Source organism: Rhinolophus hipposideros (assembly GCF_964194185.1).
Source record: "Rhinolophus hipposideros genome assembly, chromosome: 3".
Lineage (NCBI taxonomy): Eukaryota > Metazoa > Chordata > Mammalia > Chiroptera > Rhinolophidae > Rhinolophus > Rhinolophus hipposideros.
In genome coordinates this window covers 72,858,832-72,873,873 of record NC_138049.1, presented here as the reverse complement: position 1 = coordinate 72,873,873, position 15,042 = coordinate 72,858,832, and the positions used below count along the sequence as shown (strand labels likewise).

General features: G+C 36.3%; 1 protein-coding gene across 1 annotated transcript in view; it reads right to left on the bottom strand.

Annotated features, from left to right (window-relative positions):
- COL12A1 (collagen type XII alpha 1 chain) overlaps positions 1-15,042 on the bottom strand; it is a 113,770-nt gene that overhangs the window by 53,212 nt on the left and 45,516 nt on the right. The window contains exons 17-27 of the mRNA XM_081035110.1: positions 14,652-14,773; positions 12,741-12,890; positions 12,540-12,659; positions 12,277-12,441; positions 11,559-11,705; positions 8,636-8,775; positions 7,951-8,080; positions 6,479-6,621; positions 6,039-6,168; positions 3,541-3,677; positions 2,327-2,456 (exon numbers count right to left, since the gene is read on the bottom strand). Of these exons, the coding sequence (XP_080891236.1) occupies positions 2,327-2,456; positions 3,541-3,677; positions 6,039-6,168; positions 6,479-6,621; positions 7,951-8,080; positions 8,636-8,775; positions 11,559-11,705; positions 12,277-12,441; positions 12,540-12,659; positions 12,741-12,890; positions 14,652-14,773 (1,514 nt within the window). The remainder of the gene's footprint in view (positions 1-2,326; positions 2,457-3,540; positions 3,678-6,038; positions 6,169-6,478; positions 6,622-7,950; positions 8,081-8,635; positions 8,776-11,558; positions 11,706-12,276; positions 12,442-12,539; positions 12,660-12,740; positions 12,891-14,651; positions 14,774-15,042) is intronic.

Here is a 15,042-nt window from a genome sequence, read left to right as displayed (position 1 = left end):
TTTTAATGGACATGGAAAAGCTGGCTGAAAACATTGCTCAGAACCAAATATGTCACCAAGTCAGTTCATTTGAAAGATAAATAGGAGCTCTGAAAGCGGGGAAGCACTGTATCGCTATAAGAGGTGATTATTTATGTTCTATTAAAATGGTGATGTTTTTTTAAAAAGGTACCATTTAGTAATACTCTTCTAACTCAGTGGTTCCTAATCATTTTGTGTCTCAAACTATTTGAAAATCTAATGAAAATCACAGACTCTTTCACGTAGCTGTACACTAAGCAGAAATTTTGGCATGTAATACCAGAGTTGCATGAACCTTCAATGGTCCATGAAATGTTATAATCTAAGTGATCCATGCGTAAGCTTTTCCTATAGTCACTAACCTTAAACACAATGTGAAGCAGACTGTACTAACTCTATCCAGAGAGAGGAATAACCCCGGAGTGCTGATGACTGCTGAAATGCCAGTTAAAAGGTCCTCCATTACACAGGCATTCTAGTTTACAGCACAGCGGTAGGAAGTGTCTGCCACCAGTTTTGAGCTTTCATTGTTAAGTATTTCTCTGTCTCCTGATAACCAAAGCCAACTACACAAACCCTGGAGCCATCAAAAAGTTGTTTCTTATAATTACAATGAAAAAGCTCATTGAGATAGAGTAGTACCACTTTCACAAGCACAACTGCCATCAAACCGTCTGTTAAAGATGAACTCTGGATGTATCTAAAAGTTATCAGGAAATCTTAAGAGTTAAAAACATATATTGAAAGTATGAATTTAGTATACTAAATTACCGGCTTTCACTAGCCTTTTTTCCCCCGATTCTTTTTCTCTTTACTGCACGTTATGTTTATGTAAAGCTGTCAGTCTACTCATATGCATCAATTTTCATCTCTAACCACTACCCTCACCAGGAAAGTCCTGAGTCAAGAAGGCAACTGAAATTGCTAAGAGATGTCACATGGTAAGAAAATAGCAGAAGTGGATTCTGCCTAATGTTAAGGCGCAGGCTGTGACATTTGACAAGATGTACAGACAGCTGAGCACTAATGGAGAAGCTTTTGAGCTTCTGGTGATGGAGTTACTGGACAGGAATTAAAAGTTCCAGGCCATGGTCTGATCCCACCGCTGGCTTACTGGATGAGGTGAGGCCAATCATTTAAATTCTCTGCACCTGTGCTGTCCACTATGCGAGCACTAGCTACATGTGGCTATTGAAATGTGGCAAGTCCAAATTAAGATACACTGTCAGTGTAAAATTAATACACACTGGATTTCCAAGAATTATGATGAAAAATGTGAACTATCTCATCAAAAATTATACTGACGCATGTTGAAATAATAATCTTTTAGATATATTGGGTTCAACAAAACACATTTTTAAAATTAATTTGATCTGTCTTTTTTTACCTTTTGTAATGTGGCTACTACAACATTTGGAATTACATATGTGGCTCCCATTGTATTTCTCTGGAATCCTGCTGGCCCTAGACCTCGATTTCTTAACTACTATTTAACTAGGAAATTGTGGGCTGAGCGCAGTGCCAGGCACTGGAGATACAAAGTTGAACAAAATAAATATGTCTCTGCCTACATTAGTATGGAGCGAGGAGAAAGTAGAATAGATTTAAAAAAAAAGAAAAAAGACCAAGAGGCAAAAATAATTAAGTTGAATGCTATGGAAGTACCATGAGACAAGAGAAACTGAAGTCCCTCAAAGAGGCAACAGAATGGAGCAGGGAAGGAGGGGCGAGGCAGGTAGCTCTGCATCTCCCTACCTTTCCACTGTGGAGGTCTGCCCTTCCTCTGAAATCCAACAGCATACAATCTGAGTGCCGCATACCCCACCTTCCTTACATGATCCCATGTATTGTTAATTCATTTTCTTATCTCCACAATGAACTCATAAACTATCGAGGGCAAAGATGCTTATATTTTGTGACCCCTGATAGTCATTAACGTCTAATGAGATGTCAAAAAATATTTGATAACTAATGCAACTTTTCCAGAGAAAATATCCAACCTACACCACGAATGTACTTTCTTCCCCCCACCCCACCTCACCCCACACACCTACCAGTTAAGCATCTAGAAGATGAATTAGTAACAGTGGCTGGTAGAATAACAGTAGGATAGAAATTATTATAAAAGAAATGGACATAAAAGTAGAAGAAGACAAGAAAATAAGTGAAAAATAATCTATCAATCCAAACATGTTAAACACTGACAAGAAAAACAGCATTAAGAAACAAAATGACCCAGTAAGTTTAGTTATGTGTGCATGTAGTATTGTTTCTCAACTACCAATTAAGCATTTGCACAACTCACGGGTAGTTTCTTGAGCAGTCACTGGGGGAGATTCTCCCTCATCATACACGGCAGAAACGCTGACAGTGTACAGGGTTTGTGAGACGAGCTCTTTAAGATGCACGTTGGTCCGTGACCTGTCCACTTCTACCTAAAACAGAGCAGTGGAACTATTTTTTACAAAAGGTTTAGTTGTGACATCTGTCTGTTGTTTGTTGTACCTCTCAACACAAGATGGTACCAAAAATAAGCAATGTTTTCCAATTTGCATAGAGTCCAGGAACTGAAGACAGTGTATATGTTTCTGAACTGGAAAAAAAAAATGTATGTACTAGAGCCATACGGGGCACTATTGTTTGGTAAATGATGACTGCCTATGGATTCAAACAACTTAATCATTTTTCACCTGTTTTCCCCCTTTGTAGCACTGCCTTATTCTTTTCAGAAATGCTCTCCTGTGCATTATCTCATTTGCTATTCACAAGAACCCTGTGAGACCCACTAGTCATTGTACCTCTTTTGAAATTTAAACCCAGAATAAAATGAATGTGTACACATGTATAAATTATCTTTTGTATAATCCAAATGATCAACATAGTCAGTAACTGGGTGCTTAGAGGAACTATTTCTATATTCTAAAAATGCCCCTAAGTTTACATTAATGCCTCCCCCAAACATACACAAGTTTTAAACCCATTCACTGGTGAAGCCCCTCAATTTACTCTCACTTTGAATTAGGTTATAATGGAAACAACTCTCCACCCCAATATCATCTCACAAATATTCACTGTTGAAGGGACATTCCTCTAACAACATATTCATCCCTTCTTTCTGTCCCTTTCAACTATGCTATCTTCCTATTAGCTGACAAACTCCTCCACATCCCCTTGCTAGCTTTTATTTTTGGAAACATTATTGATATTTTTTAATAATTCATAGAATGCAGAACACCATATAAAGTGTCTGGATGAAAAGGAAATACCATCTAAATTCTACACCTAAGGGATGATGGTTTTGAGATTATTATCATACAGCAAAATATTTTAAACTAAATTCAAGACAGTCCAATATATTATTGATATTCAAAAAGTGCTTTATGAATATAACAAATTTTCAACACTATATTAATAAACTGACAGCATTCAAAACATGCTATCAACTATACGTGTTTAGTTTCTTTTATTAAACCTACAGGAAAATGAAGAATTTCAAACTCACTCTAATTTCCAACCTACCTCTTTGATACCTTCTTCTGGTGCTCTGTAGCGAACAATATATTTACGAACTTTTCCAGGCGCAGGATCCCAAATGACATTCATGGTGCTATGGGTAACATCCCTGAGTTTCAAATCTTGAGGTTTGGGTAAAGGCACTGGAGATGCATGAGAAATTAGGTCCAGATGTGATTCTCAACCACAAAGCTCTAAAGAATCCACACAAACTTTCAAGAAGTTGTTTGGAGAAAACTTAAAGGTGTGCAGCAAATAACTAAAAAAAAATGGTTATGATGATAAAAGTACTATGATTCCACCAGGTAAAGTCTACCAGTTGACTTTAAAAAGCCAAGAAGGTTTTTTAAAAATAGAATAAATTAAAATTTTTATGACAGCTCTACTTCTCATTTATGTTAACTTCTTTCACTCTATTTACATAAGCTCTTACTTGCTATAATAAATCATAATCTACCATAAATGTATTAGTCACATTTCTTTACCATATATTTAAATTGGTTAAGACAGTAAACAAAATCAATAGAGGTTAAGTTCCCCTAAGAATATGATAGGAAAAAAAATGGTTTTGAGAGTGAAGAATGAAGATTGACAAAAAGTAACCATCCAATAAGTCTATAAGAAAATTCACAGAAGCCTAAATGGTTAGAAGATAATAAAAATGTGTTGGTCAGTAGATAATTGGATAAAGAAGATGTGGTACATATATACAATGGAATATTACTCAACCACAATAAAATCTAAAATACTACCATTTGTGACAACGTGGATGGATCTTGAGATTATCATGCTAAGCAAAATAAGACAAACAGAAAATATTGAGAAACATATGATGTCACTCATATGTGGGATATAAAACTGAAGGCAACAAATGAACAAGACAAACAAACAAAAACTCATGGACACAGAAAACAGTTTAGTGGTTACCAGAGGGCAAGTGGGAGAGGGATGTTACAGGAGGATAAGGAGGGTCAAATATGTGGTGATGGAAGGGGATTTCACTTTAGGTGGAGAACTGACTCTGGGTGGTAAGCACACAATGCAATATATAAGTGATGTATTACAGAATTGTACACTTGAAACCTATATAATTTTACTAACCAATGTTACCCCAATAAATTTAACAACAAAAAAGAAGAAAATAAAAATCATAAATTTTTAACAAGTCAAACAAAGTTTTACCTAAAAAAGAACAGAGAAAAGGATAACTAATGAAGAGGTTTTCTTTTGTTGCTGCCCATTTGACCAATTTCCTTTGTCTCTCATTTCAACTCTGTACATCTGTCTTTCTGAGTCTCTCTCTCCAACTCCATGTTTCTGCACCTCCATCCCTTCAATGTTTTCATCTCTCTGCATCTCTCTGTTCCCTTTCTCCTCTGTTGCAGTCCAGCCCTATATCCAAATCCATGACCACATTTTGTCTTTCATTCCACTATGGATCTTCTCTCCCAGCACTCTCAGAACACACGTCTCCATCCCTGGATGGCTCCCCACTCTTTCCACCTGCCGCTAGCCACCAATGCCAGACAGGTTCTAACATATAAAAGATGACTATTTGTTGTTCATGAATTCATACTGTTCCATCCTACAGCATTCTTTCTCTTTTCTGCTCCATCATGCTTCTGTCTCAGTCCCCTTTCCCCCTTGAAGATTTCTTCCAACTTCTTCATTTCCTTAGAAATGTGGGCTGAGACTCACCAAATTTAAGGCAAGTCATCTATCTCAGCATGCCCACCTCAACAGCATGAGACCAAACTACCAGCTAAGGAAGGCAAGTGTCCTAAGTGCAGTCATTGTCACTTTTTAAGAAAAAATACCTAAATGCTAGTGAAACAAACAGGAAACACAAAGGGGGCTGATCAACACACACAAGAGACGTGCAAACCACAAAGGAATCCATAAGCTTATACTGCTTTGTATTATTCATCGGTGCTTTCCCAACACTTAGCACCATGACTGGAGTATAATAGTTGATCAATATGTTTTTGGATTGACTTAACTGATTGATTCACTTAATTGAAACAGACTTATTCATATGTGCTATAGAGTTTCTATTTCAACAGGAACTTGGAGCATCTTGATCTTAAACCTAACATTTTCCTCCAAAATTACACTCAGCCAACTTTCCTTCTCACCAATGCTGTATACCCTACAACAATGCTGGAGATCCCTACAACAACATCAATTGTAAGATGTGCCACTATTTTATGGTCTATGCCCTGATTGACATCTGGCCAAGAACAGTTGTAGGATAACATGGATTGTAAGATACCTCTCAATATCAGGCATGTTAAATGTGAAAAAAAATGTAAATCCTAAAATCAATTTAAGGTGCTGTCATAAGTCTAGAATTAATCTTAATTCTCAAATTTGATTACTATAAGTAACCCTGCAACTTATGCACATATTATCAAACCATTGTTAGCGTCATTAGGTAAAAGAAAAAGTCCAATAATATTATGTTTGTAGTAACAAGGAAAGAAAGAAAGCTGGCAATGTCTTACAGGTGACTTCCCGAGCAGTGACAGGGTCACTAGTGAGGTCGTGCAGGGCGGCCTGGACCTTGACTATATACTCTGTGTTGGGAAAGAGGTCAGTCAGCTGCACGTCGTTCACCGTGGGTCCCACACGCATCTGCATATGGACAAGCGAAGAGGAAATGAGATATTCAAATCAAATGTTTCCAATAATTAGGGACAGCCAATTACAGCCCACTTGTAACCACTAGATTATAACACGAATTTTATTTTTTATTTCTCTGAACCGCATTTCCTTTTTCATGCCAATGTTTTCTAAAATGTGTCACAGGTCACAAATCTAATTTCCTATTTTTCTGTTTTGTGTATTAGGGTATAAATGAGTTCATAATAACTACATTTTAATGAGGACTCTAAACTGTAAAGTCTCTGGAAGGTCCAAGGAAAAAGAAACAAATGTCTCCCACCTCTTTGGGTTTTGTCGGTTTTGTGGCATTGATGGGTTCATATGACAAGGTGTAGCCAGTAGCCCCTCCCACTGGCTGCCACTGCACATGCATGGTGGTAGGGCCAATGTCATAAATATTCAGGCTGACTACAGGGACAGGCACTGTTGGAATATAAAAGCAGACATCAGTCTCATTCTTTTTATTCTACTCATTTTTTAATTGTTGTTTTCTACTTAGTTATTTATATTTGTACATGCTAAACAGAGAAGAGGTTGCTGTGAAAAATCAGTGAGAGTTACTATAATTCTTTCCTCTTCCTGCAAAAACCCAATCACATTGTTTGTTGCTACCGCATATTCAGGGCTGTATGTTACAACTATTTGATAGGGAGAAAAAGTTTAAATTTCAAATGAGATTCCAGTGAGTCTATATGGAAGCCAAAATAGATACTCACTTCCTGAGATTTCAATCTCTTTTTCTGGAACATCTCTATGTTGACTATTTTCATTCTTCAGTCATAAAATTTCATAGATAAGTAATCAACACAGTATTTTATTTCCTCTTTCTTTCAAAAATGTTTTTAACAGAGAGTGCCATACATAAATATCTGGAACTTAGGCAATTTACGGGCTTTCTGCAGTCAAGCCCATGTGACAGAGTAAAAGTTTGGCTTGCAGTCTCCTTTTCACTCAACACCCATATAGCTTTCTATTTACTGTCCAGAAATCTAGTTTAAAGTTTTAAAGAATTTTCAGATGAATCCTGCCTATTATGAAATACTTTATTTCCCACCTCTTGTTGTCTAATATGAAGGGAAATGAGAGAAGAGATAAAGACCTGTGGAACTGAGCAGTAAGGAGGATGAATTCTTGCTTTGGAGAGAATGATACTCACTCCTTTCTCTTATAAGTGGCCTCCTTTCCTCTTGGAACCCAGCCAAGAAGATAGGAGAAGGAAAGAGTATTTTCATAGGGCGTCAGAAATACCACCAGGAATAGAAGCGAGGAACATCTCTCCTAAAAGCTCTATTCAAAGTCAAAGCCATAGAACTTCTCTAGTAAAGACCAGAGGTCCAAGGCCAGAAAAATATGGGGAAACCTCATTTACAGCAGAAAGATCTGGCCATCAACAGAACTGCAATATATCATCTCTGCACGTTCCTCTTCCTAATCTTAGTCCCACTCCCCACATGGTACTTTTCCTTAAGACATGAATAACTCTATGAAAAGTACTTTTCCCTCTCAGTTATCTGTGGCTATGACGACTCATTCCACCAGTGGGGTCCCATGGTGATGGCAGGAATAGCCAGTCAGAGCAGAAAACCATTGAGTATTTATTGAGCACCTGCACAAAGAATGCATTCGGTAAATATTCGTTGAGTAGGTATTGAATAAATGAATGATTTGGAAGACTGACAAAAGCCCACATGGGCTATCACCTCTTTATCTTAAAAAACAAAACAAGAAGATTTTATTTTAATCTTGACTTACAGGTTTTTTCTGTGCCCTTCAGAGGCTCACTATATTCATCTTCTACCACAGAATACACATTCACATCATACTCAGTTTCAGGCTTCAGATCTTTCAGTACTGTGCTACTTTCCAGTCGGCTCACATAAAACTAAGGGAGGAATATTTAAAAATAATAACAACTTATGTTATAATCACTTTCCCCTTTTCTACTACAATTACAAAGCAGTTAACTACAATGAGCTTAGAAATTATATTTCAATGAAGCCATTGTCTTTTGTTTTTAGATACTACCAGATTACAGTGAGATCTTGAACAATTCATATAATTTATTCTCGCAGCTGTTGCTTCCTTATTTGTAAAAGGAGTGGGTAAAACTAGATCATCTTCTTCTTCCCTTACAACTCTATGATTCTACTATGAACTAATGAACAAATCAAGCATCCTGTAATTAAGTTTTAATTAAAAATCATATTGCTATTCTTCAATTCTTAGAAACCATAAGAATCCAAGCAAAGCACTTTGCCTTTAATTAAGACCAAATGGAAGTGCTTGTCTAACAAGGAATAAAAAGCATATTGTCAACTCAGTTCTGTACTGCTCTGTATCCCTCTTGCTCTCCTAACCCAACATTTTTCTCAGAGCCCTAATGAGGAGGACCCAATCTCAACATCAAGAAGGAGTGGGTTGTAGGTTGTCTACTCACTTCTTGGCGTTTCCCTCCAGAAACTGGGTAGTATTCCACTTTATATCTATCCACACTGTCAGTAGGCGGTGTCCAGCTCACTCTAAAAGAACGATGGGTTCGCTCAGAAATAACTAGGTTAGAAGGTGCTTCCAAGTCACCTACATATGGAAATAAAGTACATACACTTTTTTCATTATTACATCAAGGTGATGAAATTTGAAATTACATTGAAACAGTATTACTTCCCAGATTAAGCTTGTACACACATTCCTTCACACACGAAGTCACTACAGTAAATCAGTATAGTGGCCCATTGCCCATAAGACCTCTCTGAATGGGTGGCCAAAGGGTTTTTCAGCCTCAGAAAATTCAAACCTGAGTTCATTGTATTTCATTAAAACTTGATCCCATTCTTTCTTATGGGACCACCAGTTTACCAGTCACCTAGACTCAAACCCTCTGAATCATTTTTGGATACTTTCTCTTCTTTCTTGCTTTGTAATCAATTTATAATCTAATAAATGTAATAATCTATAATGAATGTAAATACTAATTAATAATCAATAAATAAGGATTTGGGACCTGACAATTCCATTGTCTCTACCACTGTTGGCACCACCTAAGTTCACTGCACTAATTATCATTTTGATTATTTATATTCATAGCTTATCTCCCTAACTATAGTTTACACCCTGTGAGAACAGAATTGGCACCTTATTCATGATAAGTTCCCCTACAGAACTTAAATCAGTGGTAAGAGAAGCTAACCACTTTTGTACTCAAGGGAGAGGAAAAACAAATAAGTTTTTTTAAAATTTGGTAGTATCATACTGTCTGTGATTGTGCTCTCTGTAGGTAGAGAGAGGTGAAATGACTAACACATAAGAAGACCCAGAATAAATATCAATGAAAATGAAAATATTAAGCTCAGTATGACCACTAGAAAGATGTCCAAATAAAAATGGAAAGAAAATTAATCCAGTGACTCGACGAGCATGGCGAATCATTCTCATATAAATTCTTCCTACTTTCTTTGTAAGCCAAAGCTGAGGAAAGGATTTCCATTCTTAGTATCCTAACCTTTATTGTACTTGGGTCATAATCAAACCTACAAAATTATCAAGCAATTTAACTGTCTGGGAAACCAGAATGAATGCAACTATTACATAGCTGACAAAAAATAAAAAAATAAAGGAAAATAAATAAAAGATGTTTTCATCCCTACTCAAAGTTCTCTCCAACTAAATAAAACTACAACTCTCTCAGCTAATCCAGAGCCAGAAGCCTACAAGTTCTGGCTTCCTGGCTGGTCTATTTCTCTAGGGAAAAGGTCAGTCTGTTGTTCAAAATCCAAAACAGAAAATCTGCAAAAGTTTGGAGAGAGAAACTCAAGAAGGAGCAGTCAAATAAATGCATCCCCAGTACGCAAAGCATGTGAAACATTTCTACCACATTATTTGTTAAGTTCATTCCAATTTTTCCAAAACCAGAATAAATTCAGAAAAGACAGTCTTTTCCATATCTATAAGTACTTAAAAGAAACTTTTATCATAATGATAATTAAATTTTGTCATTAATTTTCAAAAACCTTTAATTTTGGTGCTTACTGTGTTTTGCCCTCTTTTCTTTATAGATAGTAACCATGTTGTACTATTCTTTGTAACTACAAATTCAGTTCCATCATTTTATTTCTAAATTTTAATTCCTTATCAATAGCTACTTTTTTCAAGACCTCTAAAAACACCTTTAACCATTTGACTCTGAGTAAGTAATTTAACTTCCCTAAATCTCAGTTTCCTCACAGGGGAAGAACATTGTGTCATTTCTAAAAGTCCAAACTCTAAAATTGTAATTTCTCTGAATATTTAAGGGTTACAAGTACAAAGTCTTAAATTTTGTCATCTATAGTTGAGGCAAAACAAATCAGATATAAGACCCCTCTTTCGGGGCAGCCCCGGTGGCTCAGGCGGTTAGAGCTCCATGCTCCTAACTCTGAAGGCTGCCGGTTAGATTCCCACGTGGGCTAGTGGGCTCTCAACCACAAGGTTGCCAGTTCAATTCCTGGAGTCCCGCAAGGGATGGTGGGCTCCACCCCCTGCAACTAAGACTGAACACGGGCACCTTGAGCTGAGCTGCCGCTGAGCTCCTGGATGGCTCAGATTGTTGGAGCACAGGTTCTCAATCACAAGGTTGCCAGTTCGATTCTTGGACTCCCACAAGGGATGATGGGCAGCGCCCCCTGCAACTAGCAACGGCAACTGGATCTGGAGCTAAGCTGCACCCTCCACAACTAAGATTGAAAGAACAACTAAGATTGACTTGGAAAAAAGTCCTGGAAGTACACACTTCCCCAATAAAGTCCTGTTCCCCTTCCCCAATAAAATCTTTAAAAAAAAAACAAAACCCTCTTTCATTTCTAATCACACAAAAAAGTTAAGAAACTTTAGAAAACAAAAGTCTAATAAGAGGCTTTATAAGAGAATATATATATATATATATATATATATATATATATATATATATATATATATATATGAAAAGCATCTCTCTTTCTCTTCTCCAGCCTCCATTTATACATACATGTGTGTGTGTGTGTGCATGTGTGTGAGTGAGTGTGGTGTACAGGCACATATAAACTAAAAGTATCCTCCAATAAGCTAGAAGTCATTTCTAGTTTGATGCCATCAGAAAAAAAAATCAAGGACTAAACCAATAATTCTCAGTTGGGGGCAGTATTCTCCGCAGCAGACATTTGGAAAATTCTGAAGATATTTTCAGTTGTCATAAATCAGAGGATGCTACTGGCATCCAGTGGGCAGATCCCAAGAATGCTACTAAACATCTCACAGTGCACAAAAGAGTCACCTCCCCCATCCAAAAAAGAATAATCTGGCCCAAAATATCAACAGTGCTGAGGGTGAACATCCTGGGCTACCCTTACCTGGACCTTTGACACTGTTGCACAAGTTAAGGGTGAGGTCACCCACAATCTTGGCGAGTGATTCAAAGTCTGCCACGTTGTACGCGTGGATTTCATCAGGATCCGTTGCAATCACCTTTAATTCAATCTCATCAGCATTTTTAATACCTCAAAACAATGGATATATAGAAATTAAAAGCACTTCTCAGAAGAAAAATAATGGAATGAAGCAAATATTTTACATGCTACCCTTATATGTTCAATGTTAGCTAGAACACATGATTTTCCTCAATAATAAAATGATTACCTATTTTTACTTATAAAATAGAAACAAATAAAAAATATAAACCAAAGGCTACTCTGAATTATATTCTTCTATATGTTTCTAGCACCAATTTCCCACCAAAAAGTGTCTCTTCAGTGTTCTTTCTGGAAAGTAAAATAATGGATATCAAAAATGAACATGGTGCCATGGGAAACCAAACAGGAAATTTCCTGAATCCTACTAATAGCAAATTTGCCCTCTTGATCCATTACTGTCTTCCAAGAACACATGTCATTTTGTCTCATTACAAGGAAAAAAGGAGAAAATGAATTAACTTTCTGGCATATCATGTTGACACATTATGTGATAGGAAAAACGTGGGTTTTTTTTCACACTTCAGAAAATAATTTTAACTACAAAACTACCCTCATCTTTTGTAATACAGGGAACATTACTAGCCTTTCCAGTGCTTACCAATAGCAAACAGCTCTACACTTTCATCCTTGAGTTTCCTTGAAGGCCCCTCAACATCATCTTGTGACTTTCCATCAGTGATAAGAACACCAATTTTTCGAGCTCTAGACCTCATGCCAGCTTGGGTTCTGAAGCTCTGTTGGCGAAGGAAATTCAAAGCCATGCCTAGGGGATTTTTAAAAGAGAATCAATCACATCATTATTTAGCTACAAGGTTTGACCAAAAGCAGAAACTAAAATTGCACCAGACCATCCTTCCTCACCTGTGAGAGTATTGCCTCCTTTGTATGGCAAGTTTGCCACAGCTTGCAGCAAGCTCTTCTTGTCTTTATGAGTATTTAACTGCCACTCCGTTCTGGGGTCCCCGCTATACTGAACAAGGCCTAAAATAACACCATTGGCATTAGCGTATATAAAAGAGCATAATGAAAATGTCTAAATGTCTTCAATATTGTCAGACCTACCAATTTGTACTCTGTTAGGGCCAATATCAAAGATTTCCACAATACGAGAAATGAAATTCCTCACTGTTCTAAAATTTGCCCGGCCGATGCTCCATGATCCATCCACCAGCAACACAATGTCTGCTTCAGCTCTGGTGATACAATCCATCCCTGACACGACAATTGTGAGACAGAGCAGAGTAAGCAGCAAGTTCTTAGCAGTGTTACTTCCTAGCCATGCCTCTGCCACCCCTAGATGCTCACTGTTGCCTAACTATTTGAGTTCTGCAGCTTTGGAATTCAAGACTCTGAAAATATGTCCATATGATTTGTTAATCTCAAATAACAGTCATAAATATCATCAATTCCTCCAATGATTATTTCAGTGGCAAATCCTTCATCTTTGACTAAATTTCCTGGCCATAGTCATAGACCCTGAAGACTTAAATAAAACCATCACTGTAAGTTTGAATCGGCTCACAAACCCAAGAGCTGAAATAAATAAGTGAAAATGTACAGCCATCTAACTATAAGGCATTAATAATTTTAATAAAATTTTAATGTGATCTAGCAACTAGATTTGTGGGTGATTCTTTTTGTAATATTCAGTGGTCATTAGCAGACAAGTATGAGAGGAACTGATAAAATGTGTAAGCTAGAAAAGGTTTTAGTGAGCCAAAAATATCTTTTAAAATAATTAAACTCCCAGATAACTATTGCATAAATTATGAAGAATCAGACACATGACTCTTAAAATTAGACCCTTTCAAAGTAAAAATACATGTTTTAAAACCTGATAGCTATTATATTATTTAGTTATAAACTACTTAATCATCTATTGTGTACAACAATTATGTAAATACAGATGGTGAAGTCTGCACATTTAAAAATCAAGAGAGAAGGAAGACAATTTAGGAAAAGTATGCAAACAAATATACAAATTGAGAGCTATAGAGACAACAAGCACAAACATTGATACAAAGCTAGGGTGCTTTGGAAAGAGAGAACAATCCCAATATCGTCAGTGCACAGGCTACAAAATAAAAATATAAGTCAGTTAATATCATCATAGGAGAAACAATAGAACATTAATGCAAAACAGCAAGATTTGACACTTTATTTTATCTACATCTATGTTTTCAAATATTGTATTTCCCAGAACTATATGTTACCAGTTATGAATTTTCCAAGCTGTTGCCATGTTAGCATTTGATCTTTATATTACAAAAAAACAAACTTTCATGGAGAAAAATTATGTGATGCTCATCACACAACAAAGGCATCATTCGTGTATTATACATTAAATCAGGATTGAGGATTCCAAGATACTGCTCCAAACACCTAAGTCTTTGCAAGCCTGCTCATGCTCTGTGTACACCTACTCTTTTTTAGCAATTAATAATGGAAAACATTTAGAAATAAATTCTACCCACAACTTAAACTTGTAAAAATGTTCAAAACTAGCTTTGTGTACATCAAAGTTGTAATCATGGCAGGAGCAAAAGAACCTAAGATTTATGTCACCATTTTGCTTCCCAAGTTGTGGTTGCCCACCTATTTATGTAACGCAACTCTGCTGCTCAGCCCAAGTAAATTATTTCTGCCATTACTTTAACAAAACAAAACTTCATTTTAGTCATAAAAAAGAGAGAAAATGTATACATATTATCTACCTATTGTAAAAACTCATCTTTAAATAATACAGTACTATGTAATCAATGAAATGCTGATAAGAAAAGCCTTAAAAATATATTGTCAAAAGTATGCTTAGCTGGATACTTTTTAAAAAATTTAAGTATGTAAATTATTTAAATAAATTTTATTGTTAAGTTTTTATAGTCATTTTTCACTGCATGATTAACCTAACAACTCATATTTAAAGTAGTTTCATAATATTAAGGTCTCCTAGGTAAATGTAATTCAATTTCTTACCAGAAGATAAAATTGGCATTACAGTTGTGTCAGAAAGGGTTGTCATTTCTTGTCCAACAAGTGGTGAACTTTCTCCTCCATCAAACATTCCAAAAACATTCACTTTGTACGTGGTACCTGCCCTGAAATGTTAAAATATATAGTCTGTATGTATAATTGGCTCAAATGGTATCATTTTTTGCTTTGTTAATTTATAAACTTTCACACAAAGGAAGTTATAATGTATAACATTACAAGAGAAGAATAAGTTCTGTTTCACTGTAGTTTAAGCTTACAAGTGAGGCATTAAGGGAAACTAGCCAGCAAGCATTCTAGAGAATACTAGGGCTTCACAGAGCCAGCTTCTGTCTTGACTTTCCATCAGATGTGGAATCCTCTCCATGTCACTGAG